The sequence below is a fragment of the Zingiber officinale genome, chromosome 3A (assembly GCF_018446385.1).
Source record: "Zingiber officinale cultivar Zhangliang chromosome 3A, Zo_v1.1, whole genome shotgun sequence".
In the NCBI taxonomy this organism is placed as follows: domain Eukaryota; kingdom Viridiplantae; phylum Streptophyta; class Magnoliopsida; order Zingiberales; family Zingiberaceae; genus Zingiber; species Zingiber officinale.
In genome coordinates this window covers 144,902,542-144,920,072 of record NC_055990.1, presented here as the reverse complement: position 1 = coordinate 144,920,072, position 17,531 = coordinate 144,902,542, and the positions used below count along the sequence as shown (strand labels likewise).

The following is a 17,531-nucleotide window of genomic DNA, read 5'->3' as shown; positions in this document are numbered from 1 at the left end:
GAACCAAAAACTTTGGATTATGACAGAGAAGAGTCAGGAACTTGTTGGTGTAACAAGGCATGATAAAGGTGCTAAGAGAAAGGAAACCGAAAAGCATGAAGAGATTAGATTGGGAAGAACTTCAGACAAAGGCAGTAGCAACAATCAGGCTTTGTCTTACAGATGATGTGATGTACCATGTCATGAATGAGGAGTCACCGGTGGTAGTTTTGCAAAATCTAGAAAGTCGGTATAAGTCAAAGTCATTGACAAACAAGTTGTATCTCAAGCAGAAATTATTCAGGTTGAAGATGACAGAAAGAATCAATCTAAGCCAACACATCAACGTATTCAACCAGATTATGAGCGATCTGAAGCGGGTTGATGTGAAGATCGAAGACGAAGACAAGGCGCTGATGTTGTTGAATTCTCTACCTTCATCTCCTACGTACGAGAATTTGATCACTACTTTCATGTGGGGTAAGGAAACTCTCAAATTGGAGGAAATCACAGGTGTGTTGCTAGGTTTTCACAAAAGGAAGAAAACAAGTGATGAAGTTTCTCAGGGAGAAGGATTTGTGATAAATAGAAACCAAAAGCATGGTAGGAGCAAATCTTAACATCGATCTAGTAACGACAACAAAACTCGTTCTAAGTCGAGAAGGAAGAAGGTGATAACATGCTATAAATGTGGAGGCAAAGATCCTATCAAGAGAGATTGTCCAGAGATAAAGAAATATATTGCAAAGAATAAAGGTAGTTCGGCAAAGTCTATAAATATAGTTAAAGAAAAAAATTCAAAGAGTAGTGATGGAGATATGCTACCAGTTATGTCGAGTTCGGAGTAGCTGATGAATGCATGGATTTTAGACTCTACATGTTCATATCATATAACTCCAAACAAGGATTAGTTTGACACTTATAGGACAGTGAATTCTGGTTCAGTGTTAATGGGAAATGATACGTCATGTAAAGTTATCAATATAGGGAACGTCAGAATCAAGATGTTTGATGGTATGATCAGAACTTTATGTGATGTCAGACACATACCAGATCTAAAGAAAAATTTGATCTCACTAGACACGTTAGATGATATTGGTTGCAAATACAAATCAGTGAGTGGGGTGATGAAGATCAGCAAGAGAGCTCTAACAATAATGAAAGAACAAAAGATAGCAAGGAATATCTACAAGTTGATAGGGACTACAGTTGTAGGTGGAGTCACATTGGTGGAGTCTGAATCAGACAGTACTATCTTGTGATATATATGGCTAGGGCATATGGGTGAACATGGGATGCTAGAACTTCACAAGAGAGATTTGTTGAAGGGTGTCAAGACGTGCAAGCTTGAATTCTACAAATTCTATGTTCTTAGGAAATAGAGCAAAATATAATTCAAGACGACAACAAACTGTTAGGACCTTGACGTCCGCTAGAGGGGGTGAATAACATCTCACTTAAAACGTCACTTCCTACAATGGTTAGTGCACACAGTGGAATAAAAAAATAAATACTAACAAGAGAAAACAAACATAACACATAGTTTTTAACGTGGTTCGGAGATAAAGCTCTTACTCTACGGCTATCCGTAAGGTGGATGATCCCTTCCGTCGATGAATGACTCCCGAGAAAACTTCCAACTATCTCAAGCTTCTTGTCGGTGGAGAAACCTCGCCACAAACACTTGAATACAAGTACACTGATCACACGAGAGATTGGGAAACTCTAATAGGCTTTAACCAAGTCTATTTCGTCAACATTATCCAAGCACCCCGAGCTCTATTAAATAGAGCTCGGGAGGAAAACACCAAGTGTTTTCCCGCCACCAGTCGGCCGGTACAACTATAAGTCGACTGGTCCTAAGTGAAATTTAATCGTTACAAGTTAATGGTCGACTATCAATCGACTGATACTGTGCACCAATCGACTACTACAGTGCATCAGTTGACTGCTACAATGTACCAGTCGACTGTTATAGTAACTGCTACAGTACCACCGGTTGACTGTTACAGTATTCGTTTGACTTCTACAACACCTGTTGACTGCTACAGTGTCGAGCGACTATTTTTGCAGCCGTCGGGCACAAAAACACTTTGTGTCCTACCTCAGTCAATTGGTCAAACCCTAACCCTAGGATTTGACCTCTGAGTATATTCACTCAGTACTCGTCCTCGTCCAACCAAACTAGACCTAGCTTTCTAGCCTCCTCCATCAGCCTCACGTCCCTTGGATGTCTCCCCATCATTCACGTCTTGCCTTCTGGAGCTTCCTTCGGTCTTGTCCTTGTTGTCGGGTCTTCCTTTGCCAAGAGGCTCCTCATCTCCAGGACCTCATCCATTGCCAAGTCACACTTAGACTTACATTGCCAAGACTACATGCTTGGACTTACACCGCCAAGACTCATCCTTGGACTTTCCTCCTTTGTCAAGATTACACTTGGACTTTCCTTGTTGTACATGTATCCTGCACACTCATAATACATATCAAATACAACAATAAACCTAACTCAAATCTTTGTCTAAACATCAAAACCTAGAGCACCTAGATTGCTCCAACACAAACAAGACGGAGGGGATTCTGGATTACGTACATACGGATCTCTAGGGACTAGCCAGTGTATTATTACATTGAGGGCACTTATATTTTGTGAGTTTTACTAATGATTACTCATGGAAAGTCTGGGTATACTTTATGCGTCACAAATAAGAAACTTTTGTAAAGTTCAAATTGTGGAAAACTAAAGTGGAGAACCACACCGGAAGGAATATCAAATGTCTTAGGTTAGATAATGAGACTGAGTATACATATTCAAAGTTTCAAGAATTTTGTGAGCAACATGGAATAATGAGACATTTCTCGATTCGTAAGACACCTCATCAGAATGAGGTAGCGAAAAGATTGAACAAGACAATCATTAAAAAGACAAGATGTCTTAAGCTCAATGCAGAGCTAGTAAAGAATTTTTGGACAGAAACAGTTAACATGATATTTATCTCATTAATAGATCACCAATGGCAGCACTAGAAGAAAAAGTATCGGAGGAAGTACATGTTGCTCACAGCGAAAGAAGCTTTATGGCTTACAGGGTTGGTCAGAGGACTGGGTGTTCAACAAGGTGAAGTCAAGTTATTATGCGATAGTCAAAGTGCTATCTATTTGGCAAAGAATCAAGTGTATCATGCAAGAACCAAACACATTGATGTGAGATTTCACAAGATCAGAGAGTTGATTACTTCCGGAGAAATTCAACTTGAGAATGTTCACACTGTAGACAATGCTGACAAAGCAGTGATCACAGAGAAGTTCAAGCATTGCTTGAACTTGATCCATATCTCTAGATGTTAGAGGAAGGAAGCTCAGACCCAAAGATCCAGGTAGAGTTTTATTCAAATACTCGTATTATTTGAAGGCGTGAATATTCGCCAAGGTGGAAATTGTTGACAGATAATTGATATTTAGATAAAGGCTAATGTGATGGATGACATGGAAGAAAAATTTGTTAAGATTTTTTATAATAAAATTCTGTTACGATTTTATATAGCAGAATTTTGTTACAGTTTTTCATAATAGAATTTTGTTGCGATTTTTCATAACAAAATTTTGTTACAATTTTAGCAGGTTTAAGATTTATGCACTATTTATAGGAATCCTTGTAAACTGTATAACAACAATCACAAAAATCATTAGATTGTGTCCAACAAGATTTACTGTAAAAAAAAGGATAATGCTAAATGACTAGAATCTGGCCAGGTAGAATGCATTTTTAAGGTCATTATTAAGGGTATTCAAGTAAAATTATTTCTCTCTATATTAATAATTAATTATAATTTAAGATGACATGCATTGCAATTTATTTTCTAGCTAGCCAGATTATGGCTAGCAAAATTTACCGTAAAAAAGGACAATGCTAAATGGCTAAAATCTGGACAGCTAGAATATACTTTTAAAATCATTATTAAGGATATTTAAGTAAAATTATCTCTCTCTATATTAACAATTAATTATAATTTAAGATGACATGCATTGCAATCCATTTTCTAGCTAGCCAGATTCTGGCTAGCAAGATTTACTGTCAAAAATGGATAATGCTAAATAACTAGAATCTAATCAGTTAGAATATATTTTTAAAGCTATTATTAAGGGTATTCAAGTAAAATTATATCTTTCTATATTAATAATTAATTACAATTTAATATGGCATGCATTATAATCCATTTTCTAGCTGACCAGATTCTGGCCAGCAAGATTTTCCGTAAAAAAAGACAATGCTAAATAGTTAGAATCTGGCTGGTTAGAATATAATTTTAAGATTGTTATTAAATGTATTAAAGTAAAATTAGCTCTCTTTATATTAATAATTAATTACAATTTAAGATGAGATGTATTACAATTCATTTTTTAGTTGACTAGATTCTAGCAAGTAAAATTTATCTAAAAAAAATGACAATACTAAATAGCTAGAATCCGACCAACTAGAATATACTTTAAATTTCATGTCATTATTAAGGAGATATATATATAAAATGAATTAAATTAAATCAAGAAAAATAAAAAAACTAAAATTAAAGGATAAGACTAAAAATAGATATAGAATCATGAAACTATTTATGCAACAAAACTTTTACATGAGATTATATTGTTACATTGGTTTTCTTTAGCACACTGTTAATCTAAAACTCCAAAATGGCATGGAATTATATTTGAAGTGTTCATTTTTTAAATAAAAAATAATAATCTGCCAGTTTTTTTTTTCTTTCTATTTTTGATATTCAAATCGTATTTAAATTGAATTTATATTTATTTGATGCGGACCGGCAGGCCGAAATTCTGGAATACTCTTATTTCACCGCCCAGTCCAGCTGTCACCACAACAAGCCCCCACGCGTTCGTTTGCTCGCCGCCGGCCGATCCCTTGGCCTTCGAGGGAGCCGACGACGCGGCGACGGATTCCGAGAGATGCGTCGACACTGAATTGTCCTCCGGCGCCGAAGCAGAGCCTCCGTCGACCGCCGAGGGCGAGAGCGACCCGCCGGCGCCGCCCGGCCCGGCCTCGTCCAAGCTCGACAGTTCCTGCTCCGAGTGGCTCTTCTTCGGGATCGGCGGCAGCGAGCTGGAGCTCCGGCCGCTGGGGAACGGGTCCTGGTCGAGCGACGACGCCGTCAACCTCTGCGAGTCGGTGGCCGCCAGGGGCGGCTGCTCGTCCGCCGACGGCATCTGGGACAGGGGAGCGCAGGTGCTCCCGGCGCTCGGCCACGGCACCGCCACCGACACGTCCTTGCAGAAGAAGTGCTCGTGGGAGCGCGTCGTGCTCTTGCCCTTCGCCGCCGCCGCCGCCGCCTCCCGCTTCCACACGTACACGTGCGAGTCCTCGCTCGCGCACACCACGTACCGGCCGTCCACCGTGTACCACGCCGAGATCTGGCTGCTCGTGTTCCGGAATCCTGCAAGCCGCCAAAAACAAGATTGGAACCGTCGACAACAAAATCTAACCGTATGATAATTTTTCATTTTGCCCCTACACTTGCCTACAAGTTCATTCTACTCCCTACAACACCAAATATCACAGCTTGCCCCAAGTAAAATATGATAACATTCAAATTTATAGACTGTTCTAAGTTTATACCTCTAAATTTATGAATCCTCTTCTGATCTTCAAACACTCTAACTTGTGAATCAGCTGAAGTAATCATCGCTTCAGATGGATTATCCGGAGCAAACTGTTAAAATTCAAACAAAAAGGGGAAATAAAAATAAAACTCATAATTTATAAGAACATATATAAACTCAACATTAGAAAGAACACCTACCTGAAAACCAGTGATCTTTGGAGCCTGCTTCTTCTTCTTCTTGTTCTTTATTTCAATCTGTCCTTCTTGAGAAAGCTTACGATCTACCACACAACAAGGAACACAAGTCAACAACATCATTTTGATCAGCATGAAAAGCATAAGAAAATATAGAGAATAGTTCAACCAGTGATCTTGTAGATCTTGCAATTCCCTTTGTGTGATCCAATTAGAGCACCCTTCAATATGAAGAACTAAAAGTTAATTTATGAAAAGAAAAAAATTTTGATTTTTTTTTTTTTTGCTTGTACCTGACCGTCAGGAGTGTAGCAGGCAGCAGTGACCATTTCATGGAGATCAGTCCAATCCACCACCTGCCTCTCCGGCACACTCCAAACCCTGACCTTGGCATCAAGCGAGCCGCTGATGAAGTAGCCGTCATCAACTGGATTGAACTGGATGCATGTCACTGTGCAGATTGCATCACACCATGAACTGTGTTATCAGTAATCAATGGAGCCGGCGATCAACAAGAACTCTGTTTTGTTTCGTCGCCTTACCGTAATCGTTGTGTGCGAAGAGTTTGAGGCAGGTTTTGGTTTCGATGTCCCATAATCTCACTGATTTGTCCATCGACGACGATAACAGATGCTGGAAATGCAGGAGCGATCTGAGATCTTGACGCGGATTGAGAACCGGAATGAAAAGATTGGGGAGTTTGTGTGTATGGACCTGAGATTTGGACCAGCAGAGATCGAGGACGTCTTCTTTGTGACCTTCGAAGGAGCAGAACGGCTTGTCGGAGAGGGAGAAGATGACCTCCGGTAAGACGATGTAGTCGGGGAGCGTCCTCTTCGCGCTCTTGGTCCTTTTGGTCTTCTTCGTCGATGGTGGTCGGCCTAGCGCGGGGGACGAGCGTTGGTTGCGGGATTCTTGCCGCCGGAGAGGCGACGAGAAGATGTCGCATTCCTGGACCTGCCAGACCTGCACCACTGTGTCCTCGCCGGCGCTGGCGAGGTAGTGGCCATCCCAGCTGAATTTGATGGTCCATATCGAGCCCTGGTGCGCCTGGATCTCCTGGCTCATGTAGAGACCGGTGAGCTCCTTGTTTGACTTGCCGTACTTTCCGACCTTCATCAGCTCCGAAGAGGAGGGGTTCTCGCCGGTGGAGGTGGCCAAGGTGGCCGAGGTGGCGGAGGAGGCAGACTTGGTCGAGGCGGTGCCGCCTTTCTCTTTTTCAGAGATGAGACCGACCGTGCTGGCGACGAACTTGATGTTCTTGAGCCAGCCGCCGCCTTTCTTCCCTTTCCCTGATTTTGGGGGCTTGTTGCCTCCGGCGACGGCCTTATTGCTGTTCTTCTCGCCGCCGCCGAGCTTCACCCGCCGCATGAGCTCCTTGACGATCGGCGAGTGGCCAAAGAAGCGCTCGAATTCCTCCATGCTCACCGGCAGATTCAATCGTCCCTTCGCCTCGTCCTTGCTCACATCTGCAATCTCCTTTCCATCATCCATGTTCTTGTTCTCATCGGCGACGGTGCCTCCTCCGCCGTCCTCCCCTTCGGTTGTGTCCCGCAGGATGCAAAGCGCCGCAGGCGCGGACGCAGTGCGAAACAGGGTAGGCCGTGTCTCAGCCACTGCCAGCGCCGTGTCGGACCTACATCTAGTCAGGGCTGGTTGTTCCGTCGCAGAACACGGTGCAGGCGAGGGCGCCGGTGGCGTGGCTTCCTGAGGAGACTGCGGCAAGGGAGGCAGCGGCGCGGCAGGTGCATCTACGGCGGGCTTCCGAATGCTGCCACGCATGCTGCCACGCATGCTGCCACGGAGGCGCAGGGTGGCTGCGGCCAAATTCTTGTTGCTAGCTAAACCGATACCCTGGAGGAGGCGCCGGCGGCGCTCCTTGATCGGCATCTGCTCGTCCATCCACACGTCATAATCGAAGCCACCATCAGCGGGTTTCTTCCGTTCACCTCCTACGTCGTGGTCGTCTCGGTGCTCGGCGAGGAACTCCTCGCGTGAGAAGGTGGCGCACCGCAAGTCGGCGGTAGGGCAGACGGCTGAGGAGAAGGACATGCGGACGTCGTCGAACTCGTCGTCGTCGGAGTCGGAGGGGAGATCGACACAAAAGGAGACCTTCGAGGGGACGCGGTCGAACGACTCGAAGAAGCATTCGTCATCTTCTTCGTCGTCGTCTTCTTCTTCCTCCCCTTCCTCCCCTGTTTCATGCTTAGCCGCTTCTTCCTTCTCCTCCGCCTCGATTGGGCTGTGGCTCTCGGGCTTCACCGGCGAGGTCATTGCCATGGAAGTGGAAGGGAGAGCGAGAGAGTGAGAGAGAGAGAGAGAGAGAGAGAGAGGAGAGAAAGGCGAAGCAATAAGACAAGGGAGCGGAAGTCCATGGAGGGCGGGCGCCATGGGAGGGCGCGAGAACACCTCGGGCCAGTTCTCGGCCCTCCTGCTTCGCCCTGTGACGGTCGGATCACGCTGGCAGAGACAATCCAACGGCCAAGATGATCCTCAAGTGACTAGGCATTCAAAAACCATCCCTTTGTATTAAATATAAGGTCACGTTAACGCCTAGAAAAAAAATAGAAAATTGTTCGATTTAAGAATAAAAATGTTAAATATTTGAAACATAATTAAGAAGAATAATAATATTGAAAAATAATAATTCTTGAAGAAATATATTTTTAATAATTTGAAACAGGATAAAGTCTATGGGATCCTATCTATTAGTAAAAATTCTGATTCAAGAATAGATTAGGAAAGGAGTGGGAAATAGGGAAGCAGAGGAAGAGAAGAAAGGAAAAGTAGAAGGATAACTTGACGTCATCGATGGGGTGGAGAAGATGATGCATGAACACAGCGGCGGAGGCCGATGAGGAGAGCTCCTTCGACTCCCTCACCCCCCCCCCCCAAACAAATTCTACGACCGTGGACACAACATCTCCTGAGTATGGCTCCTACTTTGTCAATCGTTGGGGTTGCCGCGCTGTTCACCCTGTGGTGGGAGGCGTTGTCGGTCGCCATCGTCACCATCGTCCACGGCTTCCCCGTCGAGTCCAGCTGGTGCATCCAGCTCATCGCCATCTTCTTGCCAAACACGGCATCGCCGTCGGCGTACTCCAAGATCGGTTCAAGGCTATTCGAGGTCCTAGGTAGAAAAAAAAAATTTAGACTTTTGACATTATTTAAAAAAAAAAATTCTCACCTTTTTTTCATTCAGACCAAATATGGATTAATTTTTTTTAACAAATTAAAATATTATTTTTATAAAATTGATTTTTTTTTCACTTTTTAGATGTAAAATTATTAATTAAATTTTTATATTCATATTTTGATAACTTAATTCAAAGAAGTATAAATTTTACTGTATTAAATAGAGTATTATTATTAGATATAATAATATACCTCAAGTCAATAATAAATTTACTATTTATTTAGCTAAAAAATAGATATATTCAAAATTATTTTTAAAAATAAAGAAACATAAAAAGTATGTCTAATTACTTAAAGATGGAGAGAACCACCCTTACAAAAGGAATAAAATTGAGAAAATAAGAACAATGAAATAGGATAACAATAGAAAAAAATCATGCTCACATTATCAACTCATCTGTAACGACCCACCTTTCTACACTACTACTATTCTCTAAAGGTGGACGCTACTTGACTACTAACTCTACTTAACCGGTATGATTAAAAATCATATGGAAACCCTACCAAAAAATTTCGGCAGAGTCTCCCCTGTACCGGTGACCCCAAACTGTGATACATAACATGTATACTCAGCCACAGGCGGCTGGAACATATAATTTCACAACCACGCAGTATAACAGCACAATAAAAATATGAAACTACTCTAGCAATGGCAAACAACCATATCACTCCAACAATAGGAGGTATCAAACTACAATGCGGAAATAAACTCAATTACAATCTCAACTTCATAATAACATAAACTAAAACTCTAAACAGGTAGGTCCTGAAAATTCACTAGCGAACTCTGGATCTCTCCATAGTCCTGGCATCACACACACTGTCACAGCATCTCCTTGTCGCCTTCCTTCTTATACTTTTCCTTTTCCTTTTCCTTTATCTGCAGTAGGAGGAAAATAGTATCTATAAGCTAAAAGCTTAGTGAGCGCTATCCTACTCACAAAATCTCGATATGCATGTATATAAATAAAAACATGCTAGAACTGAATGCTAACATGTATAGCTACTCATGCTCATGAATAGCAAAGAAATCATATCATGCTAACTGAAATACTAAACATGTATAGCTAATCATGCTCATAAATAGCAAAGGAACTAACTAAAAAGCTAACATGTAAAGCTAATCATGCTCATAAATAGCAAAGAAATCTAACTAACTGAAATACTAAACATGTATAGCTAATCATGCTCATAAATAGCAAAGAAATCATGCTAACTGAAATACTAAACATGTATAGCTAATCATGCTCATAAATAGCAATAAAGGAATCATACTAACTGAATTACTAAACATGTATAGCTAATCATGGAACTATCATGTGTATCAACAGGAAACTGAACTAATACATAAGCTGAACTAATTAATGCTAAACTGAGTCTAACTTGTATTCACATAACTAATTTGTGAAGTTTTGAAAACTATTTACATAATAGATCAAAATAATAATCATGCTGCTGATGGGCCCGGCAACTGTACTTGCTGTGCGCGCATCCCTAACTAAACCCGGGATTGCAAGTTCCGAGTCTAGTAGGGTTTACTAGGTTATCTAAACCTAGGGACGACTGTGGGAGCCCAACCCAATGGATATCTAATCCAGTACAGTGCCATTGCTGAAAATAAAATACTGATTTCATAGCTAATTTTCTTATCTTGCTTTTACTAGGTTATCTGAACCTAGAACTAGGTTATCTGAACCTAGAGGCGACTGTGGGAGCCCACCCATTGGACCGTAGTCCCATATAAGCTGAAGCAAGACTAAATAAGTTATTTTAAATGCTTCTACTGCATTTACTGAGCTATTAAAATGCCTACTGTAGCATTATATTGAGCTAAGCATCTTATCAAGCACTTGGGGTGCACTAGAACACACTCTACGTACTGAAAATCTGTATACAAAGCTTAACATAAATCTGCGTGTAAAGCTTAATAAAAATCTGCATATAAGTTTATCAAAATCTGCATACTAAGCTTATCTAAAATCTGCATGCTATAAAAATAGGACTGCTCATGTTATTCCAATAGCAAATAAGAAACTAGAACAACTTAAGCATGCTGTGATTGTAAAACCAATTCAACTACTAGGCACGCAATAGAATCTAGAAAATAAAGGAATCATTGCTGCATGGAATTAACAGTATATCATGCTTCATCAGGAAATACTAAACAGCAATGAAAGGAACTCAACTAAGTTCTGCATTTGCTAATAAAAGCATGCTTATTCATATCCAGCAAATAGCACAAAACAAAACTAATACATGCTGGAATTAAAACCTTTATAATGCTTGTTTCAATGATATAAATGAAATATCAATCTGCACATGTACAAGACTAAATTCAGGACATGCATGCTATAACAGAACACAAGCATCAAGCAAATAAATACCTTTAAGCATGCTATAACAGAACATAAGCATCAAGCAAATAGGTCCCTAGCTACCCTATTCTATAAAGCATGATCTGGAAGCCATAGGAAAAATCCGAATACAAAGGAAGGAACTAAAACTCAACCTTAAGCTTAAAACTGTTCATGCTCGAAACATTAGTTAGGGCATCCAAAAACCAAACTTAATCATGCATATTCTTCCCTGAAGACTCACGGCAGCAAGCTTCTAAAGCAACAAGATCTAAACTCTACCGAATCCAAACTACAATTCGAAACAACACAATCTGTTTCCCTTCTTTGAAATTCTCGACAACAAAGTGAAGTAATTCTGCTTAGTGAAGAAAAACTAGGGTTCACGGCATCAAGATGTGAAACTAGGGTTCACGTGTGCTTCGGAAGAAAAGTGAGAAACTAAAGAAATTCGGAGCTATCCTACTGCAGGTGAGAAGCAACTCACCTTCGTTTCCTTGATTCACAGCCGAAGGAGGAACCTTCTAGTGCTTCTAGGGCTCGGGTGAGCTTGAAATCGGGGCCTCTTCCTCGCTCACGGCTTCCTTCTTGACGAGCGACCTCGGATCGACGAAGAACTCACGGAAGAAGACGCTCGCCGACCGCCGGAGACGAAGCCCTAGCTTCGTCTCTGTTTTCGCTCGAGAGGAAAAACGCCGTCATGAGAGGAGGAGAGGAGAAGATTTTTGTCACGGGGAAAACCTAAGTTCTCTTCTTATAACTTTAATATTCTGTTAACTAACTATTGCTTAAATACAACTTGATTCGGGTTTTATTAACAAACCCGCGGCTGGTCGAATCCCAGCTGCAACCATTTTATTTTAAATATTCCAACTTATGCTTAAATATATTTGTTCTCCTATCTAGTTAACAAATCGAGCACAGTTCGGTTGGTCGGGCCGAGTTCTGCTCGGGCCGAGGAGCTCGGTTCGAAACCCAGCTTCTTCAACTTATTTTCCTTCTTATTATTCTCCATTACCATGTTCTACATCATATACATTTCATCTCATTTATTATTAACAAAACGTTTCCAGACTAGTTGGTTGGCTAAGTCCGGATTCGGGTCCGGGGTCTTGGGTTCAAAACCCGGCTTCAACATTTTTTTGTCAAAACTTCTTTCTTTTTGTAACCCTATTAAACGACCTCCAAAAATTACATAAAAATACTCTAAAAATTCCTAAAAATCTCTAGAATATTTTAAAAGTATTTCCAAATATTTTTATGGACATTTGGAACTCGAAATAAGGAAAATTGGGTCGTTACAATTCTCCCTCCCTTATAAAAAGTTCGTCCTCGAACTTAGAATAATTCTGGATATATTTCTGTCTCATGCTGTCTCCACGCTCCCCTAGTAACTTTCTCGTGCTTCTGGTTCTACCAGATGACTTTTTCTAATGACACTTCTCTGTTTCCTAGTATCTTGTCTGCTCTGTCCACTATCTGTGTCTGCTCTCATAGCTAAGATCCTCTTGGATCTACACTGTCTGAGGCTGAATCACTTGGCTAAGGTCGTGAATACACTTCTTTAGCATGGAGACATGAAATACATTGTGTATTGCTGACATATCTTGAGGTAAGTCTAGCTTGTAAGCTACCTTCCCAATTCTCTCTATGATCGGGGTAGGGTCCTACGTATCGAGGACTTAACTTGCCCTTTTTCTCTTGGGTTCTCCGATGTACTCGAACTGTGCTTCTGCTTCAGGTTGGAATATGACTTTCTGTTTACGGCACTCTATGGAGGCACCGTATCTGATCAGGAAATTCATTCCAAATATGACATCGTAGTCAGTCATGTCTAGCACTATCAGATCACAAAAGAGTTCTCTGTCTGCTATCATGACTGGCACTGTTCTGAACCAGTGCGTGGATGCCATAACTTCTCCCGAAGGTAATGTTGTTAGAAACTGACTACTGAGTACCTCTGGAGGTATTGCTAACTTATCGGCGAACGCCCTGGTTATATAAGAATGGGTTGCCCCAGTATCGAATAAGACAGTTGTACTTTGCTGTAAAATACTAATATGAATTGTAACAACTGTCGAGGCATTCGCTACATCTTCTCTGGTCAGTGAATAGATCCTCACGTTGGTCGTAGCTGAGGGGGCTTCTAGTCTGCCCTGGCTGATATGTGGACCATCTAAAGCTGCCTGCATCTGATGGAGCTGTGCGGGCTGACCTCCGTACTGAATCGGCTGTGGTGCAGGAAAACTGGTCTTGTTCGGGCATTGCTTGGTCATATGCCCTTCCTGTCCGCATTCAAAGCATCCTCGTGTACCCTTGCGACAAACTTCTGGATGGAATTTCCCACAAGTGGCACACTTAGGATAGCTGGGCTGTTTGCTAGCTGGTCCTTTTGGGTAACTCCCTGATTTGCGCTTGTTGCTAGAGTTCCCTTTCCCGTTAGAGCCATGTGAGCGGTGGCCCTGCTGTTTCTGGGCACCTGAGCCTCCTTGTCCCTTGGACTCTGAGAAGGCTTGCTTCTGTTGCTTGATGCTGTTCTGGTAGTGCTCGGTGATCAGAGCACTACTCACTAGTTCCTCCGTGGTTTGTGGCTCGCATATGGAAGAACTCCTCGAAGAATTCTCCCTCGAAGTCTGCCCATGTCATCTAGCTCACTGGGCGCTTCGCTCTGATTCTCTCCCACCATATGCATGCGTCTCCTGTCAGACAGAAGGAGGCATACTTCACCTTTTCCTGTTCTGGCCAGTCTAGAAGCTCCATCGACGTGTCCGTAAGGTGGACGAGTCCAGTCAATCCGTCGGTGGATGAGTCCCCGGAAAACCGGCTAATATGAACTCCTTCTGGGTGGAGAAACCTACCACAAAACTTGCAACAACAAGAAGGAGTACAAGAAATACAAGTAGAAAGACAAGAACAATGTACAAACACTAACTCGCCTTCTCGTCGACTGCCTGTGAAGCAACAACTTCTCGGACAACAGCAGCAGCTGACCGTCGACTGGAAGCTCACGCGAAGCTTCGGAAGCGAGCTCAACAAAGCTCAGAACCTCAGAGCACAGAAGCAGAAGCTTCAATCCAAGGAAGAAGAAGTAGTTCTCAATGTAGAAGCTCTCAGCCTCCTTTTACACCTGCGGAGAAAGAAGCACAGAAGAAATCTAGCCGTTGCGTCGCAACGGCTAGTGCCCTGATCGGTCTGTGGACCGATCAGGGAACCTACTGATCGGTCCACAGACCGATCAGGGAACTTCCTGATCGGTCCGGGGGACCGATCAGGCTTTGTGCTGATCGGTCCCCAGACCGATCAACCCCTCTTGCGCCTCGCTCCTGTTCGACTTCTGATCGACTCCTGATCGGTCACCAGACTGATCCAGGTTTAGAGCTCCCAGCCCTAAATCCTACCTGGTCCTGAGACCGAGCTACTGAGCTACCGAGCTACCGAGCTCCCGAGCTCCCGAGCTACCGAGCTACGAGCTCTCTCCGACTTCGTCCGGAGACCGAGCTACCGAGCTACGAGCTCCCGAGCTCCCGAGCTCCCGAGCTCCCGAGCTACCGAGCTACCGAGCTACCGAGCTACCGAGCTACCGAGCTACCGAGCTACCGAGCTACCGAGCTACCGAGCTCCCGAGCTACCGAGCTCTCTCCGACTTCGTCCGGAGACCGAGCTACCGAGCTACCGAGCTCCCGAGCTACTGAGCTACCGAGCTCCCGAGCTACCGAGCTCTCTCCGACTTCCCGTGCCAAGTCTCCAACTTGGTATTCTCCGTGCCAAGTCTCCATACTTGGACTTTTCCCGTGCCAAGCTCCCTGCTTGGACTTTTCACCAGATGTCTGGTCAACCTTGACCCATCTGGATTTCCCTTGCCTGGCTTCACTCACCAGGACTTCCACCTGGCTTCACTCACCAGGATTTCCACACTGCCTAACATCCCAGTTAGGACTTTCTCACTGCCTGGCTTCACTCACCAGGACTTTCCAACTGCCTAACATCCCAGTTAGGACTTTCCCACTGCCTGGCTTCACTCACCAGGACTTTCCACACTGCCTAACATCCCAGTTAGGACTTTCTCACTGCCTGACTTCACTCACCAGGACTTTCCAACTGCCTAACATCCCAGTTAGGACTTTCCCACTGCCTGGCTTCACTCACCAGGACTTCCACACTGCCTAACATCCCAGTTAGGACTTTCTCACTGCCTGGCTTCACTCACCAGGACTTTCCAACTGCCTAACATCCCAGTTAGGACTTTCCCACTGCCTGGCTTCACTCACCAGGACTTTCCACACTGCCTAACATCCCAGTTAGGACTTCTCCGTGCCAAGTCTCCATACTTGGACTTTTCCAGTGCCAAGTCTCCATACTTGGACTTTTCGCGTGCCAAGCTCCCTGCTTGGACTTTTCCAGTGCCAAGTTCCCTGCTTGGACTTTTTCCGTTGCTAAGTCTCTATACTTGGACTCTTTCCCGATCAGGTCAACCAGGTCAACCTTGACCTACGTTGCACCAATAATCTCCCAAACATTTGTCCCATATCAAGAATACAACTCTTCCACGAGTGTCAAACATCAAAATACAACTCAACTAGGTCAACCTTGACCTAAGGTTGCACCAACAATCTTCCTAAGTCAAACATCAAAATACAACTCGAGTCAGGTCAACTCGAGTCAGGTCAACCTTGACCTAAGGTTGCACCAACAGCTTCAACAAACAACCAATAATATGTTGGTTTTCTTATTTTCCATCTATTATGTAGTCCTATCTTTGTATTTTCGAAATAAAGTTTATGAGATCAAAACTAAGGAAGAGAAAATTATTAGTCGAATGAGGTGGATGTTTAGTTTGACTATGGACTGTGTTGTTGCTTGTATTAGTGAGCTTCGAATGAACAGGGATACTTTTAGAATATTGTGTGATATGGTAAAGATGTTGGGGGGTTAAAACCTAGTAAGAATACATCCATAGAGGAGGTTGTGGCAATGTTTATTTACACCTTGGCTCACCATAAAAAAAGTAGAACAATTAGTCTACTTTTTTCACGGAGTAGAGAAACTTTGAGTAGGCGATTCCATCAAGTTCTTTATGCAATTATGAGATTACATGATATTTTGCTTAAGAAGTCGGAGCCTATTACTCAAGATTGTCAAGATGAGAGATGGAAGTGTTTTCAGGTACTTTAACAATATAATTAAAATATATATCACATTAATATGAAAATTTTGTCTTGTAATCAAACCAAATTCTAAATGTTGCTAAAAATCTCTTTTTGGAATTGGTAGGGCTGCCTAGGAGCTTTAGATGGGACATTGATTAAAGTTACACCATCTAGTGAAGAGAAGTCTCGATATCGTACAAGAAAGGGATGTATTTCAACAAATGTCTTAGGTGTTTGCTGCCCAAACATGCAATTCATATATATATTGCCTGGATGGGAGGGCTCGACACACGATGGTCGTGTGCTTCGAAATGCAATCTCAAGGCCTCATGGTCTAAGAGTCCCGCGAGGTACATTATGTTGTAGTTTCCCGTTTGTGAAAAAATTCCATTAATCTTACTCTTGTGCAACTTAACCAAAAGTTAACTTTCAATTTGAAAGGTTATTATTATTTGGTGGACTCTGGATACTGCAATGCAAATGGTTTTCTTACACCATATAGAGGACAACGGTATCACCTCAAGGAATTTGATGGCCATCAACCTAAGACAGTGGAGGAATACTTCAACATGAAGCATTCTAAAGCAAGAAATGTAATTGAAAGATGCTTTGGACTGTTGAAAGGAAGATGGAAGATCCTTGCATCGCCTTCCTTTTTCGCAATTCAAACCCAAGTTCGCATTATAATTGCGTGTTGCCTTCTACACAACTTAATCCGCAAGTTTATGAGTTTTGACCCTCAAGAATTAATTATGGAAGAAGAAGAGGAGAGTGAGGATGAGGAAAGTGATGAAGATGATGAAGTAGAATATGTTACAAATATTACTCAAACTAATGAGTGGTTGTAATTTAGAAATAATATGGCAACCAACATGTGGAACATGTGGACTACTGGAATCAATAGCAATGATGTGGATTAGTAATTTGTCATATTGCTTGTTTATATGCTGATTAGAACATGGGGGTGTTTTGATATTGTGATTGTACTAGATTTGTTAATATCTTCCAATGTATAACTTTCACAGTTTACTACATTACTTTGAATGCACTCT

The 17,531-nt window shown here is 42.5% G+C and overlaps 2 protein-coding genes across 2 annotated transcripts; one reads left to right on the top strand and one right to left on the bottom strand.

Moving 5' to 3' along the window:
* Positions 1-4,737: 4,737 nt before the first annotated feature.
* LOC122050742 (WD repeat-containing protein 44-like) lies at positions 4,738-8,063 on the bottom strand. Its single transcript, XM_042611625.1, has 7 exons — positions 6,498-8,063; positions 6,326-6,416; positions 6,077-6,234; positions 5,953-6,004; positions 5,787-5,869; positions 5,603-5,696; positions 4,738-5,420 (listed from the first exon to the last, which is right to left on the bottom strand). Exons 1-7 carry the CDS (start codon positions 8,061-8,063, stop codon positions 4,777-4,779), a joined length of 2,688 nt encoding a protein of 895 aa, XP_042467559.1. The 3' UTR covers positions 4,738-4,776.
* A 652-nt stretch (positions 8,064-8,715) lies between these two features.
* Positions 8,716-17,327, top strand: LOC122050741 (protein ALP1-like). The gene is made up of 4 exons (XM_042611624.1): positions 8,716-8,910; positions 16,442-16,495; positions 16,604-16,829; positions 16,921-17,327. Exons 1-4 carry the CDS (start codon positions 8,716-8,718, stop codon positions 17,325-17,327), a joined length of 882 nt encoding a protein of 293 aa, XP_042467558.1.
* Positions 17,328-17,531: the final 204 nt, after the last annotated feature.

Bases quoted from the DNA above. Each gene is read 5' to 3' on its own strand.
- LOC122050742 (XM_042611625.1), bottom strand. From the start codon at position 8,063: ATGGCAATGACCTCGCCGGTGAAGCCCGAGAGCCACAGCCCAATCGAG. The intron at 6,417-6,497 runs GTCCATACACAC...CTGCATTTCCAG, and splicing joins TCTGCTGGTCCAAATCTCAG to CATCTGTTATCGTCGTCGAT. The intron at 5,870-5,952 runs GTTGAACTATTC...GTTGTGTGGTAG, and splicing joins CAAGATCTACAAGATCACTG to ATCGTAAGCTTTCTCAAGAA.
- LOC122050741 (XM_042611624.1), top strand. From the start codon at position 8,716: ATGGCTCCTACTTTGTCAATCGTTGGGGTTGCCGCGCTGTTCACCCTG. The intron at 16,496-16,603 runs GTACTTTAACAA...TGGAATTGGTAG, and splicing joins AGAGATGGAAGTGTTTTCAG to GGCTGCCTAGGAGCTTTAGA. The intron at 16,830-16,920 runs GTACATTATGTT...TCAATTTGAAAG, and splicing joins TGGTCTAAGAGTCCCGCGAG to GTTATTATTATTTGGTGGAC.